General features: G+C 40.2%; 1 protein-coding gene across 1 annotated transcript in view; it reads left to right on the forward strand.

Moving 5' to 3' along the window:
* The first annotated feature begins 6,247 nt into the window (after positions 1 to 6,247).
* Positions 6,248 to 27,232, forward strand: part of LOC109031529 (uncharacterized) — a 39,578-nt gene continuing 18,593 nt past the window's right edge. Inside the window, exons 1-4 of the mRNA XM_019043090.2 lie at positions 6,248 to 6,406; positions 9,579 to 9,746; positions 16,858 to 21,187; positions 22,327 to 22,376. Coding sequence (XP_018898635.2) covers positions 6,396 to 6,406; positions 9,579 to 9,746; positions 16,858 to 21,187; positions 22,327 to 22,376 — 4,559 coding nt within the window. The 5' untranslated portion in view covers positions 6,248 to 6,395. The remainder of the gene's footprint in view (positions 6,407 to 9,578; positions 9,747 to 16,857; positions 21,188 to 22,326; positions 22,377 to 27,232) is intronic.

A 27,232-nucleotide genomic window follows, 5' to 3' on the forward strand; every position in this document is an offset into this window, starting at 1 on the left:
TCTCAGTGAGCCGCAGTTGTGCCGACAGAAACTGGAAAAATGAATAAAAGAGAGGAAAAAACCAAGAGGCACGCAATCTTTAATTTGAACCTATTTTTACATCGATCATTTAGAGTCAGATACGTCAAATTTTGAGCGTTTGGTTGCGCGTACACCTAGTTGCAGCACAATAAAAGCACAAAATGTAAAAGAAAAAATTAAAGCGTTTTGGAAATCATTTAATTTGACACGGAACCACCAATATTTAAAATACACACATTATATTATTATTCTCCTTTGATAAATTAATACATATTTCTCTCCCATCAATGTAAATGAGAATAATCAATGCAGAGTGTGCAGACATTTCAAAATTATGAGTTAAAAAACGCTGACTATGCGAGTGTAAATATTGAAGCCTAACAGAGCGGAGCGGCGCGGCGCGGCGTGCATACTGCTGCCAGCGCGAGAGGCGCAATGGCGCCTACAAACCTAAGTGGATACTTCACGCATTGCACAATGCTTGAAGTATCCACTTAGGTTTGTAGGGGCCAATGCGCTTTTCGCGCTGACCGCTCGCCCGCCGTGCGGTGGCGCCTGAAGCAACTATATAACAACAGAGGTGTTGCACAGTATTATACAAAATTGAACGTATTAAGAATGACAGGCATCCTTTAAAAGTACAGATCTTTCCTCGCAAAATAAATCAAGATACTTATCGTACACAGGAAAAATCTAAGAGCCTTTAGCTGCGGCAAATATAGAAGTTCATCCGGCTCAGGTATAATAAGGTGGACATTTCTTGAAAGATAATTAAGTCCTGTTACACCAAAGAGGTGTAGGAAGTTTTAGTGAATTTTGTCTCATGGAATTGACGCTCCCCCATTTTTACCAAAACTCTCAACTATATATTATTATCCGTTGGACCAAACAGACAAAACAAAAAAAAAGCAAACCCCCATTCTTCCAAGACATTATACATTTTCATCTAAAAACATCGTGAGCAATTGTCGTTTGTATTTCCATGTGAGACAATTAACTTTGGGTCTCAACTGGCAAGTGGACTAAAACTCCCGTGCCGAAAAAACGCGTGGACATAAATTACTGGGAAAAAACAGGTGCGCGGACAAAAAATCGTTGACGAAATGTCCTATAACCCGTAGAAGGAGCGACAAGAGCGTAGACGGAATGGTCTGTATTCATATTTGTAGAAGCTCATCGTCCAATAAACAGCTGCTATTAATGGCAAGTTCACATTTGGTTTATATTGTTAATTTTGGTTTATATTAAAGGGGATTTAAGGTGGCCCATACGTAGCATCATAAAAAAGACTTTTTAATCAAACCTCGAGTATCATTCAACAATAAAACTTTAAAATTATATCTTTATTTGGAATTACAATGCCTAAGTGAATGAATGAATGAATGAATGAATGAATGAATCTAATTTAGGAGGGTCTCTTGACGTAAAAATAAAGCAGATAACTCTCGTAACCAGCAACCGTGCCGGAAGGATGAATGAAATCCGGACCCTTGGGATTGATTGAAGCTGACAGTCACCAGTAAAAGTGGGTGGCGCACAAACACCACCCCGCGAAAAGCTTGAATGAAACCTGCACCTCCTCAGAGTAAAAATAGAACGCAATTTCAGCCGCTTATCTTAAAGCCAAAAACGCGTGAAAGATTCGCGTTAGCGATGTATCGAAATCTCAAGAAGCAATCGTTTTACGACTGAAAGTTGTTCTACCAGAAATGGACAAATAATCGAAAGTGATTCGATCTATCGATTTATCGCGGGATGCATAGGAGTGGAAAACTTTCGAGTCAAATTGTCGGTCGCCAAGTTTCATGGATTTTGGCTAGAGCTCGTCCGTGCTATGTAAAAACATCAGGATATTGGTCGTTACCACACTTCTCCAGTAAAAATGTGAATCTTGGCCATTGTAATTTCAAAGAATAGACCTCTGAACAGGAACAGATACCACGCATCAAAACACAGTTCTGATTATTTACGGAAAAAAGAACCTTAGTCCACTGGAGCAAAAATTTTCAATAAAGCAATTTTTGGTGAGTTGGGTCAAGAATTTTGAATTTGAGTTTTCGACGAAAGAATTTTTGGGTGTGTTTCGGCCTAAGATGTACGCGGTTGAGTCAATTGTTTTGTTAATATATGACATAAAGTTGCATTATAACCGGACATTTTTAAGCCCTAAAATACGCGAATTAAAATTTCTGGAAGTATTCTTAGAACTAGAGACTTCGAACCGCTAAAACTCCGGTTTTATTTTCCTTCTTAGTGCGTTTTTTAATCGAAAATTTTGCGCAGAAAACTCTATTTTTCGGTATTATGACCAATTTTGATTTTTTGTGGACCTAAATCCGTTTTTCCGCAGACAAACATATATTTTCATCAAAGGCTAATACAAAACCCGTGGATACTAATGGCCAAATTCATGTTGTGTATAGGGAATGAGTGTTTTCTATGTTTGTAATGTCATTCTAGAAACATTATGTCCATTTACGCAAATTGAGCAATGAAATATGTTCATGCTCAGTGCATTTCACGATACATTGATTCCTTCAGTGAGCTGCTCCTGATAAATTGATTTGACCTTTGCATTAGCAAAAGATGAACAAAAGTGTGAGACCCAACAGTATATTTCCTTCCAAACGCCATTTTAACCAATGTTGATTATGAGCGTTGAAAGGAAGTTTACAAATTACTCCATTTAGAGTACAATACAAAGTCAATCATAATCAATAATTTGCTCTAATAATACGCTCTCTGAACTTCATATACTACTATACCATGGGCCGATGTCCACGAATTTGCGGCTGTTAATAGGGGATGGTCCCCAGATGAGCTATACTAATTCAGATTTCAGAAATATATGTACGGCGCAGGTTTATGTACAGTACGTTATAAAATTGTGAACTCCTCCCTTTTAAAAAATGTTACTTTCCATTTCGTCACAGTTTGTTTTAAAAATCTACTTGGCTGATTTTAACAATTCTGGCGGCTATCGATAAGATATAGTCCCTGGATGAGCCCGCTCTATTTGAATTCGCAGGCCTTAGTGCCTCTGGCGGTTTAGCGGTGAGACGGAATTTTATCACGCATAAACTTTTTGCAAACTGTTTTTTTACTTTTTTCAAATTCTTTTTGACCTTAATCCCTTAAAACTTGATAGCCTAGAGTGAATGTGTGTTTCCGATAGCTTAATTGTGCTGCGCCTGCTTTGCTGGGCTGTAAAAAGTAAAAAAAAAAAAGAAACACGGAAAGAATTAAACTGCTGATTTAAAAATTTAGTAGTTAAACAAAGTGACTGCAATGTTTCAATGTAAACTTTACAATAAAAAATTGCTTTCCACTATTGTAAAATGTACATTTGAAACATTGCAGTCACTTGTTTTAACAATTGAATCAAATCAGCAATCCATTTTTTTCCGCAAAGCACTTTACATCTCCGATCAATCTCAGGGGACCATTCCTTCGAAAAATTTCGGACACTGGAAAAAAAAACACACATTGGATCTAGAGCCCAGACTCTTAAAAACATCGACAAGAAAAAGTACTCTTGATTCAATCAGAATCTAGCTTTAATCAAGAACCAAGCTTCTTAATTTAAGCGGATTTCGTTTTGATTCAAGTAAAAATCCGATTGAATTAAAAGTTTTTTTCTTGTCAATGTTTTCAAGAGTCTGGACTCTAGATTCACTGTGTTTTTTTTCCAGTGTATGTTCGTAAGTCGTTCTTCGTCGAAAAAGGAATCGAAAAGAATGGAGGGGAATTAGGCAAGGATGTGGAACGGGGGAGACGAGTCCGGGTTGGAATTGTAAAATTTGAGGAAGAGAGATGGGCCCGGGTGGGTTAATCTATAATTGATCGGGCTTTGTAAAGGAGGAGGCGTCGTTCACGGAAAATTGAATCGCAGCGCCGCTAATAAAATTTTCAGCCCGATGCACAGGTGACGTCATTCGGGGTGCCTAATAAACAAATCCGGGTGTCCGGGTTGCCATCATCGTCGCTGAGGACTACTCGGACTTACGTATGCTATACGGAGCTATGTCACTGAAAAAAAAATATCGGTGTATTTACTAAAAAAGGGTAAAATTACCATTTATGGAATTGGTAATTTTACCGAGAAATCTCGGTAAAATTATTGAACTTTCTCGGTAATTTTACTGGACCTTGGTAAAAGGGCCAATATTTTTCATCGACTGTGGTAGAATTACCGAGATAAAATGGCAAAGTTACCGGGAATTGATTACCAATAAAAGAGTGAAAAAAACAGTAAAAATACCGGTTTTTAGGTAAGCTTACCAGTCTGTCTTGGTAAAATTACCAATAATTGGTAAAACAAGTGAGATGGTAAAGGTACCAACGGACCTCGGTAAAAACGCCGAGAATTTTTTTTCAGTGTCTCACATTACCTTTCAGCGTAATTAGATGCACTCGATTTCCTCTTCATCTTCCGTCTCCTAATTCGACTTTTTTTAAATTAAAAGAAACTATATCCCTTCTGATATGAACCCTGAGATCCATGAGAACACATCAGTGTTCTGCCATCCCCTGGCGCCATGCGCCAAATGCGCTTAAAAATCGGGCCTTTGGCTCGGGAAGCTGGGTCATCGTGGCGCCCAAAAAAGTTGACAGATTTAACTCGCAATCGGGAAGCAGCGGTAGCGATGAAGCGTGCTCTATCCACGGCCCGTATGCAAAAATTTAATTTGGCTCCTAAAAATAGTAGCTAACTCCTAAAAATTGAACTTTCCGGCCAAGGTGGCTCCTAAAATTTTAGGGGGAAGGCAGAACACTGGAATATATGCATGGCAGGAGTCATGGCACGATGAAATAGAGGCAAGTTTACACAGCAGCTTGTGATAAGGATAACATGAAAAAACAAGGGGGAAAAACCAGGAAACAAGGCTAAAAACTCACACTAAGGTACCGAGACGTTTCGGCTCAAAACTGAGCCATTTTTAGTCCGAGAAATAAGTAAAAAACGAAACTCGTAACTCATGACTTTACTCATGAGCTCACCTCACGTAGGTTTCAGGTTTTTATCGAACATTTTTTTAATTTTAACTTATTTCTCCAACTGAAAATGGCTTAGTTCTGAGCCGAAACGTCTCGGTATTTCAGGGTGTATTTTTAGCCTTGTTTCCCGTTTTCCCCCCTTGTTTTTTCATGTCACGATGAATGTAGTTCCTTTTGATTGAAATGCGTCCAATTAGGAAACATATCTTTAGGCAGGGTAAGAATTGAGCACCTCAACATACGCTCTTTTCAAATTTTCACCCAGAACACTTCGAACAAGCTGCAAGTTTTTAAAACCAAGTGACAAATGGGTAATTACTGTTAACGATTTTTTCCCTACGTATTTTGTAATTAATGTCTATGTCTGTGTATAATGTAACTTCCATTTGATCTGTGTTGAACATACCTGTTAATATCTCTTCAGGAGTTAATTTTCGAACTTCCTGTTGTGGGAATTGCTCTCTGAGAACATGCGTTTTTTCACCGTAAAAAATGGAAAGGATGCTGACTTAAGATTCTGGATGTAAAAAAGTGTGCGACAACTCACAAACCGCTGAGTTAACCGCCACACTACAGCACTGTCAATATGTAAATCTAACTGCTGTGGCAATTAACCCAGCGTTTTGTGAGTTGTCGCACACTTTTTCACATCCAGAATTTTACACGGAGAAAAAAACTTCGTGCATGAGACCCGAGGTTGAGGTCTTATGGATCTCTGAAGTTTTCTGATCACGCATCCGAAAACTTGAGGTCGAGCTGCCGAAGTTCGGGTCAGACATCGAGGCACTTCGGTATGTGCCAGATTACTTCAGATGTGTGACCCGAACCCTTCGGTATATATCGAAGTACTTCAGATGTCTGACCCAAACTTCGGCAGCCGGACTTCAAGTTTTTAGATACGTGATCCGAAAACTTCAGAGATTCATATGACCTCAATTTCGGGTCCCACGCACGAAGTTTTTTTCTCCGTGTAAGTCAGCATCCTTTTTTCCCCGGTGTTTTACCTAGCTTTGACCTCGTTTCGTAGTCCATCATAATCTATCCTCGACCCTCCTTAATTCTTCCAAGTTCAAGCGCAGTCTCATATTTTTTTCCTTTGCCTCGGCAACAGGGTGCAGCGTTGAATGGGCTTGGTGACTAGCGATAAGAGTAACTGCGTTAAACCCGATGATGTGTAGAATTGGAGCATTAGGAGCTCCTCTGGTCCAACTCGGCCTCACCTGCGACACCTCACTCGTCTGCGACCCCTGCAAGTTAGATTACACCGCCCACACGACTCCTCAGCCACTCCGGTTGCGTCTCCGGCTCGGAGGGTATAAAATACCCCGTGTTCCCCGGTTCGTCCTTATTCTTGTCTCAACTCATTCTCTGTGCCTATGACGAACCGGTGAGTACTTTCCTCCTCTTAAAATTGTTTTTTGTTGTTTAGGTTATAGCAGGACCGAACCGAGTGGAAAGGAACCATGCTGTATCCTAGGAGGAAAATGGGTTAGGAGTATGTTTGAGCTCGACTGACTGACCTTAAACTGGCATAGTAGAATAGACTAGACTAAACTAGACTGACTGCAATTAATTTATAATAATTTTTCTACACTGTGATCCCTCATATGATTTTCCAAATGACACTCGTCATCACTAAGTTGTTAGTGAAATAGTTCACAGTAAAAAAAAAAAAAAAAAAAAAAAAAAAAAAAAAAAAAAAAAAAGCACAGGCTGATATCCGAGATTTTAAGTCAAGATAAAATACTTCGAATCTAAAAAAGGGGTCGCAAATCACCATTAACATCAAATCTTTCGGAGAGGAAAAAGACTCCTGACACATTTTTCTGAATTCAAAATGTATGTGGGGTTAATATGGAGTACATTTACGTGTATGTGTTAATTATACAGTACCATATCCGAGATTCTAAATCAGGATAAAATATTTTGTACATTAAAGTAGGGGTCAGAGCTCATCATCAACATCAAACCTTTACGGAAAGGAATAATAATCCAAACATCTTCTCAATTCCACAGTGTGGCTTGTTTTTAATCTACTACACTTGGTTAATTTGGTCATTGCCTGTATGAATATTTCGGCATTTTTCATGTTGTATACAAAAACAATATATTTTGCACTGCTACTTTCCCTTCAGTGTAAAAGTTTTGCTTGGATATTAAAACTCAGATTCGCCTAGTAATGACCTAAATATTATTGGGCAATCTTTTTCAATTAAATTTCGTACGATGTTTTAATTGGTGAGTGTCAAATAATGCCGATGTATGGTGCATAATTCAACGAATCGTAATCGAGAATAAATGAAATCAATAAAATGGATTATTTGATGTTGAAAAATAATATCAACTGGTGAAGAGATAAACAGTAAGTACTCACGGTGTTTTTTATGCACTAAATATTTTCCAGCTTCAGGGGTTGTTTTTTTATTTCATGTAAAATTATAAAATTAATACATTATTTATGTCTTACGACACTTTTGAAATGATTGATTTTTACGTGTCAATGCTTAGATCTTCGGCTTCCGATAAACTGATGGAAAGAATTATCCACCAATAATTTTAGTATCATGCTTTTGAAATGGGGAAGTACATATCTTCGCTGTGGTAAAACAACTTGACGTCATAAGGAAACCAGTTGCATATCGACGCTTTTTTTTTTGCAAAGTTCGGTGATGTAAAAATCCGGATTGCGTGCAAAATAATATTCAATATCCGAGGGAAAGTATGGATAGGAAAGTGACTGAAACCCCCCATTTCAGTGCCGGAGTCTTACGGATTAATTCAATCCGGGTATAATTTTATCTTTACTGTTTGCAGAGGAGGAAAAATACCTGTTTGCGTTAGAAAAAGTTGCGTTTGAGGCAAAGGTCACGAGTAACAGGAAACCCGAGTCGGAAAGATTTAAATTCCTGGAAATTATTTATACCGACAGGCGAAAACTTACCGTTGAAGTTATTACAACCTTTAGAAAGGAGTCTTGTTTATCGCTTTCAAAATTATAAGTATAATCTTTTTTGGATTCATTCCATTTGAAGAACAATACTGCTATTTTAAGATTTCTCTTCTCTTCTCTTCTCAAAAAAAAAGTTAAAAACCTCATAATATCAACACGTGGCTTTCTATTGTGTATTTTTCCTTCCCATTTAATAACGCAGAGACTCGCTTCGAGTAAGATTGTCGTCCAATCGAATAGCCTTTTAGAGCGAACATTTTTACGGCTCTTATCCGATTCTGTGCTGACAGAAAAATTTCAATTCGCTATGTGCAATTCGGGGTTACTTTAGTCTGATTGTATGATAGACAACTAGAGTCGGAGACTATTTTTTACAGATTTCTCATAAAATCATTAAGTTAGAAGAAAATCATTGCTCCAAAATGGGAAGTGTTATCGCTACCGTTCATCTGTAGTTATCAATTATTACGGGTTTCAAAAACAAAAAATCTAAGTATAGCGAATTTGCACCTGCATCAAAAAAAGAGTAAGATTACATAATATTTTTATTAATATTACCTTTTTTCCCTAGAATTGTGAATGAGTTTTCGTGTTTTTGGTATTCGTTTCGTTTTTTTGTTGCTCACACAGGAAAAAAAAGTCGCTTGGATCTAGAGTCCAGACTCTTACAAACATTGACAAGAAAAAATACTGTTGATTCAATCGGACTTTTTCTCGAATCAGAAGAAAATCCACTTTAATGAAGAGGCTTGGCTCCTCGATTCAAGGAAAAATCGGATTGAATCAAGAGTATTTTTTCTTGTCAATTTTTTTTAAGAGTCTGGACTCTAGATCCAAGCGATTTTTTTCCAGTGCATAAAAGATCGAAAGATTTGTCAACTTTACTAGAATCTATTGCACACATTAGTTTGCAAGATGAGACTTGTCTATCACATCGTAGAAAATGACATTGAAATTCGATTAAATCTCTTTCAGATATCCATTTTCTGACCTTCTTTAATAAAAAAAATAGAACACACAACACATACTTTCAAAGTTTCTCTCACGAAAGAAAGTAACTCCATTTCAATGTTGCCAGATTTTTCCGCGCAATTGGCACACTAACAGGAGAATTCGGAGGAAGTCTAGCTGGAAATTTCACTAACTTTTCCTCTGATCTCATCCAAAAATCAGACAAATTTTCGACGAAAATGTTGCAGGTTCATCTTCGTAAAAAAATGAATTGTTTGAGTCAATTCCACAACTTTGAAATGGAGTTACGTTCTAGTGGCGTGGCGTGAATGATCAATTATCGACATTTACCCATACGAAGCAATGGTAAAGAATCGATTATTAAGGTGTTCGTTGCGAACACCCTGATTCTCAATTCTTTTCCTAGGTTTAAATGGCAGATCAATCGATATATCGCCAAGCATGCTACGGCACTGTTACGTTCCTCCGTGCGAGAAATGACGATATTTTCCTCAGCGTAACAAGGACCTATCTAGAAGGCAGTTTTCTTGCAATGATGACTCTAAATTCTCCTATCCTTTATACGCCTTGAAATAAATTGGCTTGTTAAAATATCATCTGATCAAAAAAGTCTTAAACATGTCCGTTAAAATTTCAGAATGCGAAAAGGAAACCTGGCGTTGAAATTGGTGAGAAGCTGTTTGGTTCAGCTGAACTGGCTGTTCATTTGCACCTACCTCTTATGCGGCCTGTTTCCCGCTGCACAGGCCGAGTACCTGAACCATACCGACTATCACCCTTCAGTTCGTGTTAGCTACCTTGACAGGTGAATTAAACATTTTATTTATTTATTTATTTATTTGATCTTTGGTACAGAAATGTAAGCTCCTGGTAGAGCTATTGTACAGGTCAATTACACAGTATAACAAACTTATAAACAATGTATATTCACATTACATTATCAAATGTCTAGGTACTAAGAAATTCACTAATGTCATAAAAGGCTTTCTGCAACATTAGCCTTTTTATTTGCCTTAGAAAAGCGTGAACGTCATGGGATCGGAGGGAGTTCTTAATGTCTGAAGGGAGTGCATTGAAAAGTTGGATAGATGAGTACGTTACATTGGCCTCGGTCGAGACAAGGGAAGTAGGAATGTTGCAGATTGAATGATGGCGAGTATTATATCTATGACCTGGGGCAAGATTGGTAGGTGATAAGATCCCATTATTGACAGCATACTTTAAACATTCAAAAATGTATAGTGAAGGGAGTGTAAATAGGTTGTTGCTAATAAACAGATCTCTACAATGGTAATTGATTGGCTTATTAAATAGGATTCTAATAATTTTTTTTTGCTCTATAAATACAGAATCAGCTCTGGAACATTTTCCCCAAATCGGTAGGCCGTATCTAAGTAAAGAGACAATGTTAGAATGATAAAAGATCAGGGCTGTGCTGCGGGAAACAGCAGGCACTAAATTTCTGAAGGCCCATTTTTGTCTTTGGATTTTCCCTAAGAGATAATCAATATGGTCTGACCAACTTAGTTTGCTATCAATGTTTAAACCTAAGAAACGTGTACAATGGCTAACAGGTATTTTTGATTTTCTGTAATATCAATTTGACTTAAATTAGATACATTATTATGCCTTAAAGAATATTGTACAATTTGCGTTTTACTTTCATTAAGAGATAAACCATTGATTTTGAACCAATAGCAGATCTGCTGATAGGCCTCTTTTCATTTGGGGAGGGAAGCGTCACCGCTGAGTACTGAGGATGTATCATCAGCAAAGATGTAGGTCGGAAATTCAACAAAATGTAGAAGGTCATTAATAAAAATAATAAATAAGAGCGGGCCAATCACAGATCCCTGTGGTACTCCAGTATTTATATTAGCAATATTTGAGAATACAGGACCGTTTAATGAATCAATCTTAACATATTGTTTTCTATTACTCAAATAAGAGTTCATCAATTTTAAGGCTGTGTCATCCAAGCCATACAATTTCTATTTTTTTACGAGGAGTTGACGGTTAACAATATCAAAGGCTTTGGACAAGTCAAAGTGAATACTGAAAGCTGGTGCATGGTGTTCAAAAGCCTCATACACTTTATCCAAGAATTGTTGAATTGCTTGAATGGTATTTTTACCTTTACGCATTTTTTGCAGTATTTTCATATTTTTCATGTTATTTTAGACAAGGATCAAAATTCACCTATAGTCCCTTCATATAAAAGGGTGTTTTAAAAATCGGGGGAAATTTCTTTTGGCCACCACGATATATCACGTAGACAAGTGCAAAAAATTGAGTAATTTAGTCTCATCGAGCATTTGTATCGTTATTGTGCGGAGACTGTTTTTAGTTCAGTCTTATTTTCAATTCATCACAGAGGTCTTGAAGCAAAAAAGGATCCGGCAAAAATGTACCCAAAAAGGGTTTGCAGGTTTGGACTTGAAATCGCGAAAAACCAAAATCTTGGCTGATCCTAATTTCGAGATATCGCAATTTGAAATGTTCATAGTAAATGCAAGTTTCCTACCGATTTTGATCCGCTTTTTTATTTTTTTGTCCATTGAATCGGTGTCGATCGGTTCACGTCCTCATTTTTCCGTTCGATTTATGTCGATCGAATACATAACCTCTCAGCACATGCAGACTACCTACCATACTCTTTTTTTAACCGAGCAATTCGCCCTCTGCTGCGTCTGCAGCAATTGTTGTTACGAATATGTTGTGCGTGTTGATTTCAGCTGATTATATACTTGACTCTCTGAAGGCGTTTTATGTTCGAAATTAGAAGAGGTGAGATTGAATAAATCGCTCAACCCCTATTTCCTTCGTTCTCCGACAGATTGCGTTTCTTGCGCACATAAAACGCCTTCAGAGAGTAGAGTATGTAATGAACTAAAATCAGGACGCACAGCATGTTCGTAACAACAATTGCTGCAGACGCAGCAGAAGGCGAATTGTTCAGTTAAAAAAAAAAGAGTATGATAGGTAGTCTGCATGTACCGAGAGGGTATGTATTCGATCGACATGAATCGGACGAAAAATAAAAAGTGAACCGATCGACACCGATTCAATGGACGCATCAATTAAAAACCGGATCAAAATCAGTGAAAAATTTGCACTTACTATGAACATTTCAAATTCCGATTTTTCGAAGAAAGGATCATTTGAAATGACAATAATTCCAACAAACTTTACAATAACTTCAAAATTATAAGTTGAAAACCGTTGACGCCGCAAGTTTGAATGATCGTATCAAACACAGTGCGGCCGGCGCGGAAGGCCCCTTACAAGACCGCTGGATACTTCATGCATTGCGCGTACAGCACGGTGCGCGCGGCGGATAGTATAGCGCCTTACAAGTCTGCAGGATACTTCATGCATTGCGCCAATACCACGGTGCACACTCAATTTCTTGATGATTCGTATTTGCTTGGTGTCGAACCTACCCCAATGTACATAATTTCCGAATAGTGCACGCCATGAGCTTGCAATTCAAGGATCACATGATCGTAAAGATTTTGCAATCCTGTATGTTTTCTGGAGAAAATATAATTTTACTCAGCCGCTTCGAGGAGCCAGTCCGCTTCTTATCTTAATTGCAGGGATTTAGAAGTTCGAACGATGTTTAATTTTTTTTTTTCCACGATTTTAAGTTTACACGCACCATAGACTCAGACCATGCAAACCCTTTTTGGGTACTTTTTTGTCGCATTTTTTCCCCCTCAGGACCAAAGTGTCATATTGCCGCAAAGTTTGCGGATTGATTCAAAGGATTGGCAAAGACACAAGGACGTATCTCAATTTCAGAGGCGGATCCAGCAATTCGGCAACACCGGATTTCCTCCATTTAAACCTAAGCTAAAAAATCGATTTCTGTTGGAGCACCTGACCCCTCTAAGAATCGATACATTTCCATAGGTTTAAATGGAGACAAAACAGTGTTGCCAATTTGCTGGATCCGCCAATGCTCAATTTCTACGTGAGCCTTGCTTCACATCATATAATTCCATGCTTCTTGGCGCTCATGCGGAAGATACGCCCTTACCCATGAGGAGCGACCATAAGCTAACACTAAAACCGTTTGTTTCTTCAAAATGCTTTGGATTTGTAAACTGAAGAAAATATTCTAAAATTCATCGAATAGAGCTGGCCATGAGGAATTTTTGGCAATTAGAATATTTACGGTATGTTTTCACATCTGGAAGTAATCGCTGTGCCAAGAAAAAGCGTCGTGTGAACATTTGATTGTTCCAAAAATTTTCTGTCGAAATACGAATTTTCTGAAAAGAAAAGTTGACCTTTTTGTGGAGGACTTTTGGACACTGTAATCTTAATTTAATGTGAAGCAAAACATTCCAAGGAATAAAATTCATACCCTGATTGATATTCATAATTGGACTTAAACACCACTGAAATATAAAAAAATTCATATTCATTTTCGTTTTTTTTTTTGTTAATAAACAACAAGTGTTGAAACATTTTCATGAAAAAATCCACCTACACTAAAGTAGCATAAATTTGGTCAAATTTAAATTTGAATCATGCCGATGCGAAATTTAAAGTAAACTGCAAAATGGACTACATTTTGCAAGAAGGAACCACTATTCCTGGCCCATTTTAGAAACAACATACATGCCTTTGGTTTCCCTATGCAGATATGTGCTTTTATGGGAGAGCAAGGGATAGTGGTTCCTTATTGCAAAATGAAATCCAAATGTGTAACACCAAAAACTCAGAATGTATGTACAATTCTTGATACGCTTTTGAAAGAGAAAGATAGTATTTTGACCTCAGAAGATTGGCAAAAATGAATAAAAGGAGAATCCCGGTTCGTAACTTGAACCGTTTTCCCAGTGGTTTTTTTAAATAAAATACGAGTTTTTTCAATTTACTTCTAAAAGAAGTCTACAACAGATAAGACTAATGACTTCTTTCAAAGCTAAATATTCTCCTGGAGGAGATGTGGCAAATTTCGCCGTTTTTTCTCAGCATGAAATCTTTACTAGGAAATTAGCGCCTCAAGAAACAAGAACTCGAATCCCCGATTTATAAATTCGATATATAAATATTTTTCAGGGAACTCATTATTTTCTGTAAATATGAAGAAGGCGAGGGAGTGAGCTATAACCGTTAACTCCTTGGAAGCGTAAAGGAATGACATGAAGAAGATCAAAACGAAGAAAAAGCTTAGTGTTTAAAGTGAGATCAAACAATCGCATTTTCATTGTAGACTTACGATCGACCCACCTGCATATCTAAAACACCCACGAGTTCTCAAAGGAAATTGGGATCCCGTTGAATTGAGTAGCATTGATTCTGATCGGGTTGCGTTTACTGTAAGAGCTGGGATATCTGAGTTCTGCGAGAAAGTGAAGCGGGTATTTACTTCGTTGCGTAGAATCGGTTTAATTACGAGACTTACCATACCGCCCGACGCGATTTTACAGTGGCTTGGGTCCTTTGATTCATAGAGTTTTGTAATGATGTATTCGTTGTGATTTCAGCTTCTTACTTAATTCTCAATGATTTTAGTGCATTAAAAACGAGTCCAAATATTTGATCCCTCGTGCTTTTTGAATTAGTGTACGTGCAATAATTGTAAGACTCATAACTAAGTGAATCACAAGAGCTTGTAATTACGGTGTGGTTAAATCATCAGTCTACTGGCAAAAGAGCATAACTACATTTTGAGATGAGCCCGGAGAAGCATTGGTATGGAGTTATGGACGACAGGGCTCATCGCAAAGAGTAAATGGACGAAAATTTGAAACAGAGCACATTCTTGACCCTGGTCTTTTATCAGCATATAAATATCGTCACCTTCCAGGCAGAGTATCACAAGCGCCATGCGACGTTTAAAAATTTCCGCCGCCATTATATTTTTTTACTGAGAAATTGTTGGTTGAATCTGTTTGGAAATTTCACTAAATTTTATCGGCAGCACAAAGAAAATTCAGTGAAATTTTCGGACAGCTTCGTTGAACAATTTCTCTGTAAAAAAATATAATGGCGGCGGAAATTTTTAAACGTCGCATGGCGCTTGTGATACTTTGCCTGGAAGGTGACGATATGTTCTATTCCTATTTTTTGGCCCAAATATGAAGAAAACACCTCTTTCCTAAAAACGTAACATTAAGAAGTTGCCTAACATTTATGTTTTTTTGTAATTTTCTACCCTTTGAATAGTGTCCAACTCGAGACCGTCCCGCGTCCGCACACTATGGTTCCTAGCTTGAACTGTTACAACTCAAAGAGTAAGACGTTATTCGAGAATTTACACATCGTTAAATATTTAAAAACGTTTCTAAAATTTTTTCTTTTTTTTGTGGCCCCCGACAATTTTTGAAATGGATAACAATTGGGATAATACCGGCAGGAATGCGTTCTTTCGATGCTTACTGTTGGGATTTTCAATTCTAGGGGGCTACGTCCCCTGACAGCTTCGTGGTTCGACCCCCCCGAAGAATTCGCGTCGCAGGCGTTAAGCGTGATACGTTACTCTTATGATTGTATATTGTACATTTTGATTTGTTTCCTCCCTCTTCATTAGTATTCTTAAAAAGGATTTCCACAGTTGCACCATTCAAGATTCAGGATCAAAAAAGCATAAATCCAAATAAGACTTAAAATGATGAAATAAGTTTGAATAAAAAAAGTAAAGTTTCTCCTCCTTGCAAATCTTCATAATAGGGCGAATTTTGAATTTTGAAATATTCACGTCTAATCATACTAGTCCTATGCTTTAATTTTAACTTCCGATTGAAGAAATTTTCATGCCAAAAACAAAAACTTACGGTACTTTCGGAAGTTGAAGAAAGTGACTTTATGATCTTTTGCCTCTACTTACTTCCACTCTACTAGATTTCTTCAAAAATGCTGGTTTAACTCTATCCATTTAAATTACTCCATTCCATTATCCCTCCATTTATCCCTGGTAAAAATTGGCGATAGGAGCTGCGTTTCAAAATACCATAGGAATTCTTATAGCCGGCTAAAGAAGGCAATAAAATCATACAGCTGGCTGTAGAAAGCGGAGCAAATCATGTAGCCGGGCTATACGAAGCGATAAAAAAGTATGCAGCCGGCTATAGTTCCTATTGCCGGGCTTTACACTTTATCGTCATCGGCTATAAAAGGCTGTGAGAAATTGTGTAGAAATTCGTGTGCTTTGGAAATCATTAAGTTTGATACGGAACCACCATAATATTCACAAAACACACATTATATTTTCCTTTAATACATCTTTTTTTTCATCAATTAAAATGAAAATAATCTATAGAGGATGTGCAAACATTTCAAAATCATGAGTTGGAAAACGCTGACTCTGCAAGCTTATATTGGAGCCTAACACAGAGCGGATCGGGGTGCTGCCAGCGATAAGCGCGCACCAGCGCCTACAAACCTAACAAGGATACTTCACGCATGGCGCAATGCGTGAAGTATCCCTGTTAGGTTTGTAGGCGCCAATGCGCGTTCGAGCTGACTGCCCGCCCGCCACGCCGCAGCGTGCCACGGCGTGCCACGGCGCTTGAAGCAACTATTTCACACCAGAGGTATTGCACAGTATCATACGAAATTGAAGGCGCTCCAACATATTAGGAATGACAGGCATCCTTCAAAAGTACGCAGCTTTCCGCGCAAAATAAATCAAGATACTACGGCCCAAAAATAGAGCGGTATTCCAAAAACTCACTAAGTCCTAGCATCCGTAATTAGTAACGTTTAGCATACACTTTATCGCCTGGCTGTTGCTCAATCACCATCGGCTATAAAAGGCTATAAGAAATTGTGCAGCCGGCTATAGAAGCTATTGAAAATCTTACAGCCGGCTTTAGGTCTATGGTATTTTGGAACAAAGATTCTACTGTCAATTTTTACCAGGGATCTCAAAATTTTGACGCTCGCTCTGCTTTTTTCAGTGGCAAATTTCGGCAGTTCGACTTCACTGGGAATCGAGATCAGCGGGGGCCTTTGACCGAGCACGCCAGTACACGTCACCATGGGACCAACCCACCGACCATCCGGAGTGATCGCAGGGAGTCCTGGCGCGCTCTGGAAGGGGACAGCCCCCAACGAAAACTGGCGGAGCGGGTGACACCTAGTGGGCGTCGTGACGTAAGCGGTGATACGTCCACCGAACGTCGGTTCGTCCGGGATTCAAACCTGAACAGGGACGCTAACTCTCGTTCCAACTTCAGGACCGACCGCCAGAGCGCGCGCGCAGTGCGGCTAGAAGAGCGACGACAAGAAGTAAATACCAGGACTCGAATTAATCAAGGACGACTCTTGCAAGAACAGATTCGCTCAGATGAACGAATTCAGGACGGGAATCGACGAAGGACGTCGTCCCAAAGAGCTGCCGTTGAAAACCGACGGAGGGTCCAAAGTGACTCTCCCGCCCCCCGAATCTCCTCGACGGAAAGGTTTGTGGATCGACGAGAGCCAAGTCGAAATACAGAGTCATTTAACCGACTGCGGCAGTTCCGTGAACGAGCATTTTCCGAAAGCAGACAGCCTAGTTCCTTTAGGAACCGGGCTGACGGAATTTTGCACGAAGCTCGAATTGCAACCAGGCAGAACTTAGTTGCAGCTCGACTTGTAGAATCCTCAATTCGATCTGATGAGAGGAGAGTTTCTACCGTGGTCTCTAGAGAAAGGGCTTCTTCCGATCGCAGTGAAAGACGAGCTCTGGATAGAGAGGCTAGGAGGATCTCCCATCGTAGAGAAAGCGCCTCCTTCGATCGGGCTACTTCGCAACGAATGGATTCCCGTGGAGAGGTCTCTAATCTTCGCGAGGGGACTCGTGTTAATGAGCGAGAACGGCGAGTTGTAGAACGTGAGATCGAGAAACGAGAAGTATCAGTTCGTCGAGAGAGGAATTTAAACGACAGGACCGATCGAAGACGGTTCGACGAACGGAGAGAATCATCTGCTCGTCGAGAAATTCAAGAACGAATTTTGACCGACCGCTCCACTCGAGGAGAACTCGATGGAAGGAGAGATTTATCAACTCGTGAAATGTCTCGTTCAGCTCGAAGAGAGATCGATAATCGAGAAGAATCATCCACTCGTCTAGGAAAAATTTCGATCCATCGATCAACTCGAGTAGATATCGATAGACAAATAGAATCATCTATCCGAGAAATGTCTCGTTCGGCAAAAGGAGAGCTTGATGCACGGAGAGAACTATCAACTCGAGAGATACCTAGTTCAGCTCGAAGAGAGCTCGATAATCGAAGAGAATTATCTGCTCGTCGGGAGAGAATTTCGACTGATCGATCAACTCAAAGAGAGATCAATGACCGACAAGAATCTTCCATTCGACGAGAAAGACTTTCGACTGATCGGTCAACTCAAGTAGAACACAATAGGCACAGACAATTATCAAACCGGGAGATATCTCGTTCGACTCATAAGAGGGTTGACGAACGGAGAGAGTATTCAGGCCGTCAATTTCGAGAGAATCGATTAATGCGAAGAGAGGCACGCAACCACAGAGATGCACCCGTCCTTCGAGAAGCACGTTTAAGCGATCGATCTGATCGAGCAGGGTTTGACCAGAGACAAGAAAACACAGCTCACCATGGGAGAATTTTAACGGACCGATCTAACCTGAAAGAGCTCACTAGACGAATCAGTGACGACACAGACAACGCGTCCACTCGAAAATGGAGAAGTCTCTCAAGTAATGACATTCGTAGGACAGTTCTTATGGATGATAATTTAAGGCAGGATCGTGCAGTTGATCGCCGACAAGTTACACGTGACGGTCAGTCTCGTGTTCAAAGGCTGGGGAGTCGGCGTGAAAACTTTAAGGAGAACGAGGGTCCCACTCGGGCTATTCGAGTGACGAACTCTGAAAGAAGGGATGATTTTGAAGAGGAGACAACGCGTCAGTCTTTTGGAAAAGTTTTCGTGGACCGTATGACCGATTCACGACTATCTGACCGACGAGTTGCTGAGCGTAGAGATGTTAGGGACGTTGTCGACTCTGTGAAGTTAGCGAATCGTCGAGTAGACATCCGGGATGATGTCAACTCTCGCCGAGAGATGTTGTCCTCTAAATTTGCTCCAAGTAGGAGGATTTTGGACGACCAGCACTCTCAGACGAACACTCGGCGAGACAGTAGAATGAACGGCGGGTACGCTAGTCGCATCATTGAAAAACGAGAGGTCAGGGAGGCTCGTATCTCTGTTCGTCGGGAGAGTGACACTCCTAACCGAGCCAGCGATTGGGAGAGCAGGCGTTCCGAAGAAATCCCCTACAAAAATACGATTCGTCAATTTGAGCGAGGAGAACTTTCACGTGAAGGAATGAGCTTTGACAAAGTAACACGTAATCAAAGTCCCAGCCGGGAAACTTTCCGAGCTGACCGCACCGACTCAGAAATCCTCGCTCGACGCGAATCCGTTATGGAAAGGCGAGAATCTAATATGAGAATTGCCGAAAGTCGAAGGTCGTTGGATGATTCTGCCCTCGCCCGCGAAGGGCGAACTTCCCTGAGGAGATCGAATGAGCGAGGTGCTTCAGAAAGACGCGACTCAGTGATGAAAATACGGGCAACGATGACAACCTCTGGCAGGCAGAATTTCCGAACGAGGCGCGTTTCATCCGATATAGTGGAATCAGAGCGATCGATGGACACACACCGGCGAATGGATGTGCTTCGTCTAGGCAGCAGTATGCCCTCTGGCAGACGGACGGTTGCTCGTGATACCACCGAAGGGATGCGCAGAATTGAGCCCTCTCAAAGGAGAGAAATAGTTCGTAAGGCTTCTGAAAGGTTGCGCAGAAGTGAGCCCTCTGAAAGGAGAGAGATAGCTCGTGGGGCTTCTGAAAGGTTACGCAGAAGTGAGCTCTCTGAAAGGAGAGAAATAGCTCGTGAGGCTTCTCAAAGGTTGCGCAGAAGTGAGCCCTCTGAAAGGAGAGAAATAGCTCGTGAATCCTCTAGAAGGGGGCGAGAAAGTGAGCCATCTGAAAGGAGAGAAATAGTTCGTGAATCTTCTGAAAGAATGCGCCGAAGTGAACCCTCTCAACGAGGAGAGGTAATTCGTGAGGCTTTCAAGACGGTGCGCAGAAGTGAGCCCTCTGAAAGGAGAGAGCTAGCTCGCGAGGCCGTAGAGCGGGTACAGAGAGTTGATTCCTCACGAAGGAGAGAGATAGCTCGTGAGGCTTCTGAAAAAATGCGCAGAAGTAAACCCTCTGAAAGGAGAGAGATTGCACGTGAATCTTCTGGAAATGTCCGCGGAAATGATCTTACTCAAAGGAGAGAGGTAGCTCGCAAGGCTTCTGAGTCGATGCGCCGAAGTGAGTCTTCAGAAAGAAGGGAAATGTCTCGAGCAATCTCCGAAAAATTGCGCAGAAACGAGTCCTACCAAAGGAGAGAGGTCGCTCGTGAGGCTCCTGGAAGTTCTCCAGGGCACCAACGGCTACGAGTTATAAGGTCAGAGCATCTAGTGCGAATCACAAGTCAAATTACTATGTCCCCCAATCGGGAAAGGATGAGTCAAAGGCGAGAAGTTTCTCGAGCAAATGAGCGTCTCGAAACGGCACGAGGCAGTGCGGTGGCCTTAATTAGGAACCGCGACACCAGGAGCACAAAAGTCACACCAATTCGAGAGTCACAAACATTCCGAGACTTCATTCCGGAGATTAATTCGAAACTCGCACAACTCCCCTATCGGCTCAGCGTGAGCCGAAGAGAAAAGGCGTTCTCGGAAAAATCAAAGGATGAGGCTTCACGTCGCTCCTCATTCGTCCTTGATTCCGGCCGAGTCGCACGTCAATATTTGGCACCTGTTAACACGGAAAAATACTTAACCGAATCGGCCGCGCGTGAAGAGGTGGCTTCGCGCCGGGATCGTGGGAACCGGGGGGAACGTGCTCAGTTACCCGTGAGAAGGGACTTAAGGCGGGGGCCAGGATTACCCGCTTCTCGGAACTCTGACGTCGCGAGTTATGACTCGAGGGTGCGAAGACAAGAGAAAAGTGGGGCTTCCTTGTCCGGCAGGAGGCTGAGTCAACGATTCGAGAATCTCTTCGCCAAGGAATCGAAGCATGATTTGATGTCCGGAATAATGACGAGCATCGGAGGAACCGTCTCATTTGGCGTTGAGTTGGCAGCGAGTCCGGTCAAGATGCTGTCAAAGAGTCTCGGCTCATACGTTGCCGATAATTCGGCGCATTTGGTATCCTGCGTCAGCTGGGTCGTCACTCTGGCTCTCGTTGCAGTCACCATTTTGGACCAGGTGAAGTAACATTCAATTTGAATACGTTTAAATGGACCGCGTTTAGTGGCGAGGAACCAAGCCACCTTAGCTAATGCTTAATTTAAGTGAGCAATTTAATTTCTTACAAGAGAACGATTGTGCGGATTTTTTTTTGAAAATTTTAAGGAACTTGCTTTGGATAATGCAGAAAATTCACCGAAATTTGCACGAAAATCCGCACAACCTTTTTTATGAAAGAAATCAAATGAAATTTGGCAATATTTTATGTGGCTTGGTTCCTTTCTGCTTATCGCGGTCCAAATGGCCATGGTCAAGGTGCAAAACCATGTATCTCCTTTGCGGTGTTTCCAAATGTCCGCTTCTACTTTATTTTTCGAATTGAACCTGAAGCTAACTTTACAGCTTGAAAATCATACAGAATATTCTGCTAACAGAGAAGAAAAATTAAGGGACATTTTCAAGAAATTACGTTGACTAGTTTCCCGAATAAAAAGTAAAGTATGACAGGAAGACTGCAACGTCGCAAAAAAGTTACGTGGTTTCGCACTTAGATAATGCATAAACTCTTACGTTTTGTTTTTTTGAAAATTTTGACATTTCCGAATATTGAAATAATGAATTCCATTTTGGTTTATTCTCAATACATCAAAATGACTCAAGTTGAATTTCCTTTATCATTATATGTGCTGTAAAATTGCAAGCCTCTAGATATTATGATCGATAAGATAATCCTCCAGTTGCAAAGCTTAACGTAATGAATCTATAGCATGCGAGTCAACTTAAGTACGTAGACCTCAGCTTCAAGCTACGCGTCATTGGCGGATCAAGCAAGTTGTTAACGATGTCTCTTCTCAATTTAAACGTGTGGTAAAGAATCGATTTTCGGAGGGGCCGAATGTTCCATAACAATGATCGATTCTTTACCATAGGTCAACATGGAGAGGAAACAAAGTTTGCTAGCTTCCTCGTGAAACGTGTGAATTGGCGAATGCGGATATCGTTATTCTTTTCAAATTTGAGTTGCATTTTAGAATTTCCAATGTTGATCTATGAAATTTCAAAGATCAATCGAGTATTTTAGTGCTCCAGAATTAAATTTGTGGGGTTTAGTCTTATTTGAAAGATATTTAATGCAAATTTCATTTGTTATTTTACAGAAAACACTGGCAAATATCGGCTCAAATTTACAGAATCACTTACGTTTCGGGTATGCATACGATTTTATTTATAACTAGCTTAAACATCCATGCTTCGCAAGGCATCTAGAGTATGTGCTGCCGTTGCATAAAAGAAAGAATTCCAAATGAAAAGCACCAATTAAGCATCTGCGAAAAAAAAAGCAATCACAACAAAATGAAATATTATTGGGCGACGCACACAACTGCTTATTTTTTTTTTTTTTACATTGAGTTTTTAGGGCAAGTTGAAAGCCCAGCAAAAGGAGTTTTCAAAGGCGTTACTGAGCTTCATTTCACCTTGACATTGTGAAATATGGACCTCTATTGTCCATACCTAATTAATACGGGGCTTAGCACAGTGATCCCTAGCCCAAAACTTAAAATAGAAAGAAACATGTCGGTTGGTGACTGAAAGATCACGAAAGTTTCTTTACTGCTGTTTATTGATTCGCTGATTTTAAATTTAATGATAAATCGCCAAGACTTTAACACCCTGACTTATTGAATGTATGGGCAAGTTTATGGCACGCTGCGGCGCGGCGGGCGGTCAGCGCAAACGCGCATTGGCGCCTACAAACCTAACGGGATACTTCAAGCATTGCGCAAAACGCGCATTGGCGCCTACAAACCTAACAGGGATACTTCACGCATTGCGCAATGCTTGAAGTATCCCGTTAGGTTTGTAGGCGCCAATGCGCGTTTTCGCTGGCAGCACACCGCGCCGCCGGTGTGATGACCAAACTGACAGGGAAAATCGAAGTGCCTTCAACACGCACATCCATAGATCACAAATAGTTGCATCAAGGCGTTATAACCGAGGTGACACAAACCTCATTTTTACAGAAAAAAGAAAAGTCGTAGCCTATTCCTGCGAGTATATGAACCTATAATTATGATGCAAGGGACAGCTAATTTTAGTGTTCGGTGCTAACTTATTTTTTATCAATACTTAATCATATGGTTAGAAAATGTAAATGTCGAAATTCGCGTACTCTCTTGCAATTAAAATTTTTTAACTTGGGACGCGTCTGGGAAATGTGCTCCAAAACGTGTTTCTAAATTTAAAAAAAAAAAAAAAAAAAACGTTTAAGTGTGAGTGAGCACGCAAATATTTAAAATTGAATAGATACTTTTAAATTTGACGTGTATTTGTGCTATTTTAAACCTCGTTACATTTAAATCAATTTCTTTAGGAAGATTTTATCTATTATTTACTATTTTTCAATCTGTTCGCATTTCTCCCCCCAGTTGGTTGAAAAACATTTGCCACTCAACCAATGATCACGGTATAGTGGACGGTATTGCTGAAGAATCCGACGAGAATAGGACGTATTTAGTGTGCTGGTTACACGCTCAGATTCCCATCAATTTCCGATCAAATGGTGACTGGTGCGCACCATCTACCATCAAATTTCTGCGGCCTGCAAAAATATGATGGTAGATGATGGAACTGTGGGGCTCATCCTTCATTTGATTTCCATACAACCGTGCTTATTTCAATCAACACGCTGTCTTAATTAATTTTACCCATCAATCTAGATAATTCTCCACCGCCATCTTGGTCATCATTTTGATCGGAATTTGACGGAAATTTGAGCGTGTAACCAGGCCATTTATTACAAAGAACTAAATACTTGGTGACATGAGCCATCTCGTGCATGTATTCTTACGGATCTCAGGGTTCATGTCAGGATGAAAATAGTTCCTTTTGATTTAAATACGCGCAATAGGTCCGAGCACCGTGCGGCGTAAAAGCGGCCGAGAAAGTTACAATGACGGTGGCAACTTTCAACACCTCACGGTTAACGTATCCTCGGAGACTTGGCGCTTTTAAAACCGCGCACCACGTGCCGTGCCGCGTAGCCACGTAAAGTCAGGAAGCCGCATAAAATCAACTTCTTTATTGAGGCTCTCTTTTTCCGGCACATCACAATAGGTAAAAGTGCGGAAGTTTGTGAGGAAATGGGTTTTTGATAAGGCTAAACGACGCTGTGGGCGTTGTAAGGAATATAAACTACAATCAATGTCGCCGCGCCACCGGGCCGCTTAACGATACCTTACGAACATTGAAAATGCACGTTCGTATCATCCGCGCACCGGAATAAATTCATTCAAGAATCTCCGTAATTACGGTCTCCTTTACGATATCTCGTATCAAACACTCCTCCGGTCTTGATATTGAAAAAAATCACGTAGCTCCAATATCGATGTGTGGAGAGTGTTCGAGAAAGATCAATATATAGTGCCGTGCCGTCGGGTGATGTGAGCTCCTTCTGAGAGGGTGGTTTACGCCAAATAAATTCCCTACAAAAGCTGTTTCATACCATGAGAACTTAGGATAGACTTGGAAAATTTTATCATCTCCATTTGGGCAAAACGTCATTTAAGCGTAGATAATAGATGTTGCCAAACTCCTGAAAATTGTGTATTCGTGACGGAAAAGTAAGTCTCAAAATCATTTGAAAAATAGTGACCAAACAAGAAAAAAATCACAAAAAAATGTGACTCGGACCTCATAAAACAAGGTGCTAAAATAGTAGTGGGTCCATACTATTTTGCGGGAAAGCAAAACCAAAAAGTTCAAACATTTCAATTTGAGTCAAAAATTGAGCTCTGACGGGTTTTATTACAAGACTCGGGGGGGGGGGGGGTTAAGCTCAAGCAAAAGTGTACCAAATAGTTAACAATAATTACTAATATTTGCAAAACTTTCATATTGAAAATTGAAGCAATGTGTGGTTACTCGATAATCTAACGAGTAAGCTCCAATATTACCTGTGATTTCTCACCTTCAAAGAAGCGCCACAATAAACTAGGTTTGGCTGGAAGTTTTATATAGTAGAGACAAAAATTGGTGGAGTGTGATAGAATGTAAAAATAATATTCTCTGTAAAAAGCATGAGAAACGGAGCTTGACGGAGAAGCTTGAATAAAGAGCTTGAATGAAGATTATAATTCACACTTGAAAATGAAGAGGTTTGCGGCGAGATGTCGCGCCACTCAAAAATAATTTGAAATGTCCCCTTCGAAAGCCAATATGTAAGGATAGGATCACTATGGCAACTTCTTCCATTTACGTTAGGGATGAGTAACATTAAATGTAGAAAAGTGCGACGAGAGAGTAATTTGAATGATACATTAAATCGTCTATGAATACTTTTTTTATGATATCGGCAAGATATGTACGGTTACCTTCTTCGTGCATTTCTGAAAACCGTTCCATGGCTCTCTTTGCTGTCTGGATCGGTTCATCGTAAATTCAATTTCAGGTCGTGTTTAAAGGGTTGAGCGGAAACTTTCGAGTAATGGAGGAACCCACAGACATCATTGCAGAAATTGATTTTATAGACACTCACACCATATGAAGCCAAACGGTCTAGTTTATTGTGTGGTACATACACGTTACCTGATTTCTTCTAATATGTACGTTTTTTTAAAAAACTTACGTATTTTCTTCTGTGAATTTGTTTTAGAAATGTTAGCTAACCTTCAATAAGACGTGTTTGAAAGTACAAAGAAAAGTATTCATAAGTGATCCTAGAGATATATATTTTACAGAAGAAGCCTCCAATAATGGAGGCTGTCGGGCAAACAGCATGATTTTAATAAAGGAGGGGTATCGATAAAGGCCGATTTTGGCCCCACTTCAAAAAATCATCTGAACCCATATTTAAGTACCCTAGGGTAGGTGCATTCTGGCGCAAAAGTTTTTGCGATTGTGCATCGTTTTCCTGCCAAAACAGCCGACTCAATTTTTCGGCTGAAAAATGGTTTTAATTTTATGAAGAGTCCAAAAAAGCTTGCCAGCGCAAATCGCGCACTGACGCCTACAAACCTAACAGGATACTTCACGCATTGCGCAATGCTTGAAGTATCCCGTTATGTTTGTAGGCGCCAATGCGCGCTTTGCGCTGACCGCCCGCCACGCCACAGTGTGCTTTAAATTTGCCCACATTCAATAAGTAATAAAGTAAACAATAAGTAACAAAGTAAGTATTAAAATCTTGGCGGTTTATTTTCAAATTCGAAATCAGCGAATCAATAAACATACGGTAAATATTGTGCAAAATTATTCGATACATTTGTTGGAATTCAAATGGATGTGCAAATAACCGTAGAAAAATAAGGTGAGAATTTTGGAATTTAGGCGTCGGTGCTTATTAGCGTGTTTATAGTCCAAACTTGAAAATTTTCAAATTAGCGCTCAATCGCGGTGTATCAAAATTACTGCCTATACTTTATTTTGAATTGTGAAATATCATGAAATAGTCGTTCTAAATAACGATCATCGAATTGGAGAAGCAACATATCTCTGAAGTGAGAGATATACAAAATAATACTTCATCTTTAAAAATTCACGACTCCATACTTGTGAGAAAACCAAACACGGGTCCTTTATGGGGATGCGGGTCGGGCGGGCCTTTTCTAATCAAAGAAAGTGTTTCATGATGTCATAACACCCGCGTTTCCCTCACGCTTCTGCGCCTTGCTGAGTTGTAGTCAATGCGAGTTTTCCAGCCGGGAAATATCCCAACCGCTGTGATTGATGTGCAACGCGACTTTAAGTGCTATAGGATAAATACAAACGTTTTGGTTAAGCCGTTTCGCAGCTTCTTGAGGAGGGACGTGTGCGCTTTCAAATGATTAGCTGAGTCGGCAGGTAATTTGTTGCATGCGACTATTCAAACGCCGCTGCCAGTTATGTAGTATCAATCGAAATTGAAGGCGCGATGGGAGGTGAAGGGCCTCTGGAGACTCTGGACAACAACCGCTCGTCTCAAGTTGTCTCAGTGGACCTTATCGTTAGAGTCCCTTTATACCCAGAGTTAAGACAACTCGATTATCAGCTGACTGGCAGCCGGCCTTGGCTGGCCATGGAGGCCGA

The sequence above is a fragment of the Bemisia tabaci genome, chromosome 7 (assembly GCF_918797505.1).
Source record: "Bemisia tabaci chromosome 7, PGI_BMITA_v3".
NCBI lineage: Eukaryota > Metazoa > Arthropoda > Insecta > Hemiptera > Aleyrodidae > Bemisia > Bemisia tabaci.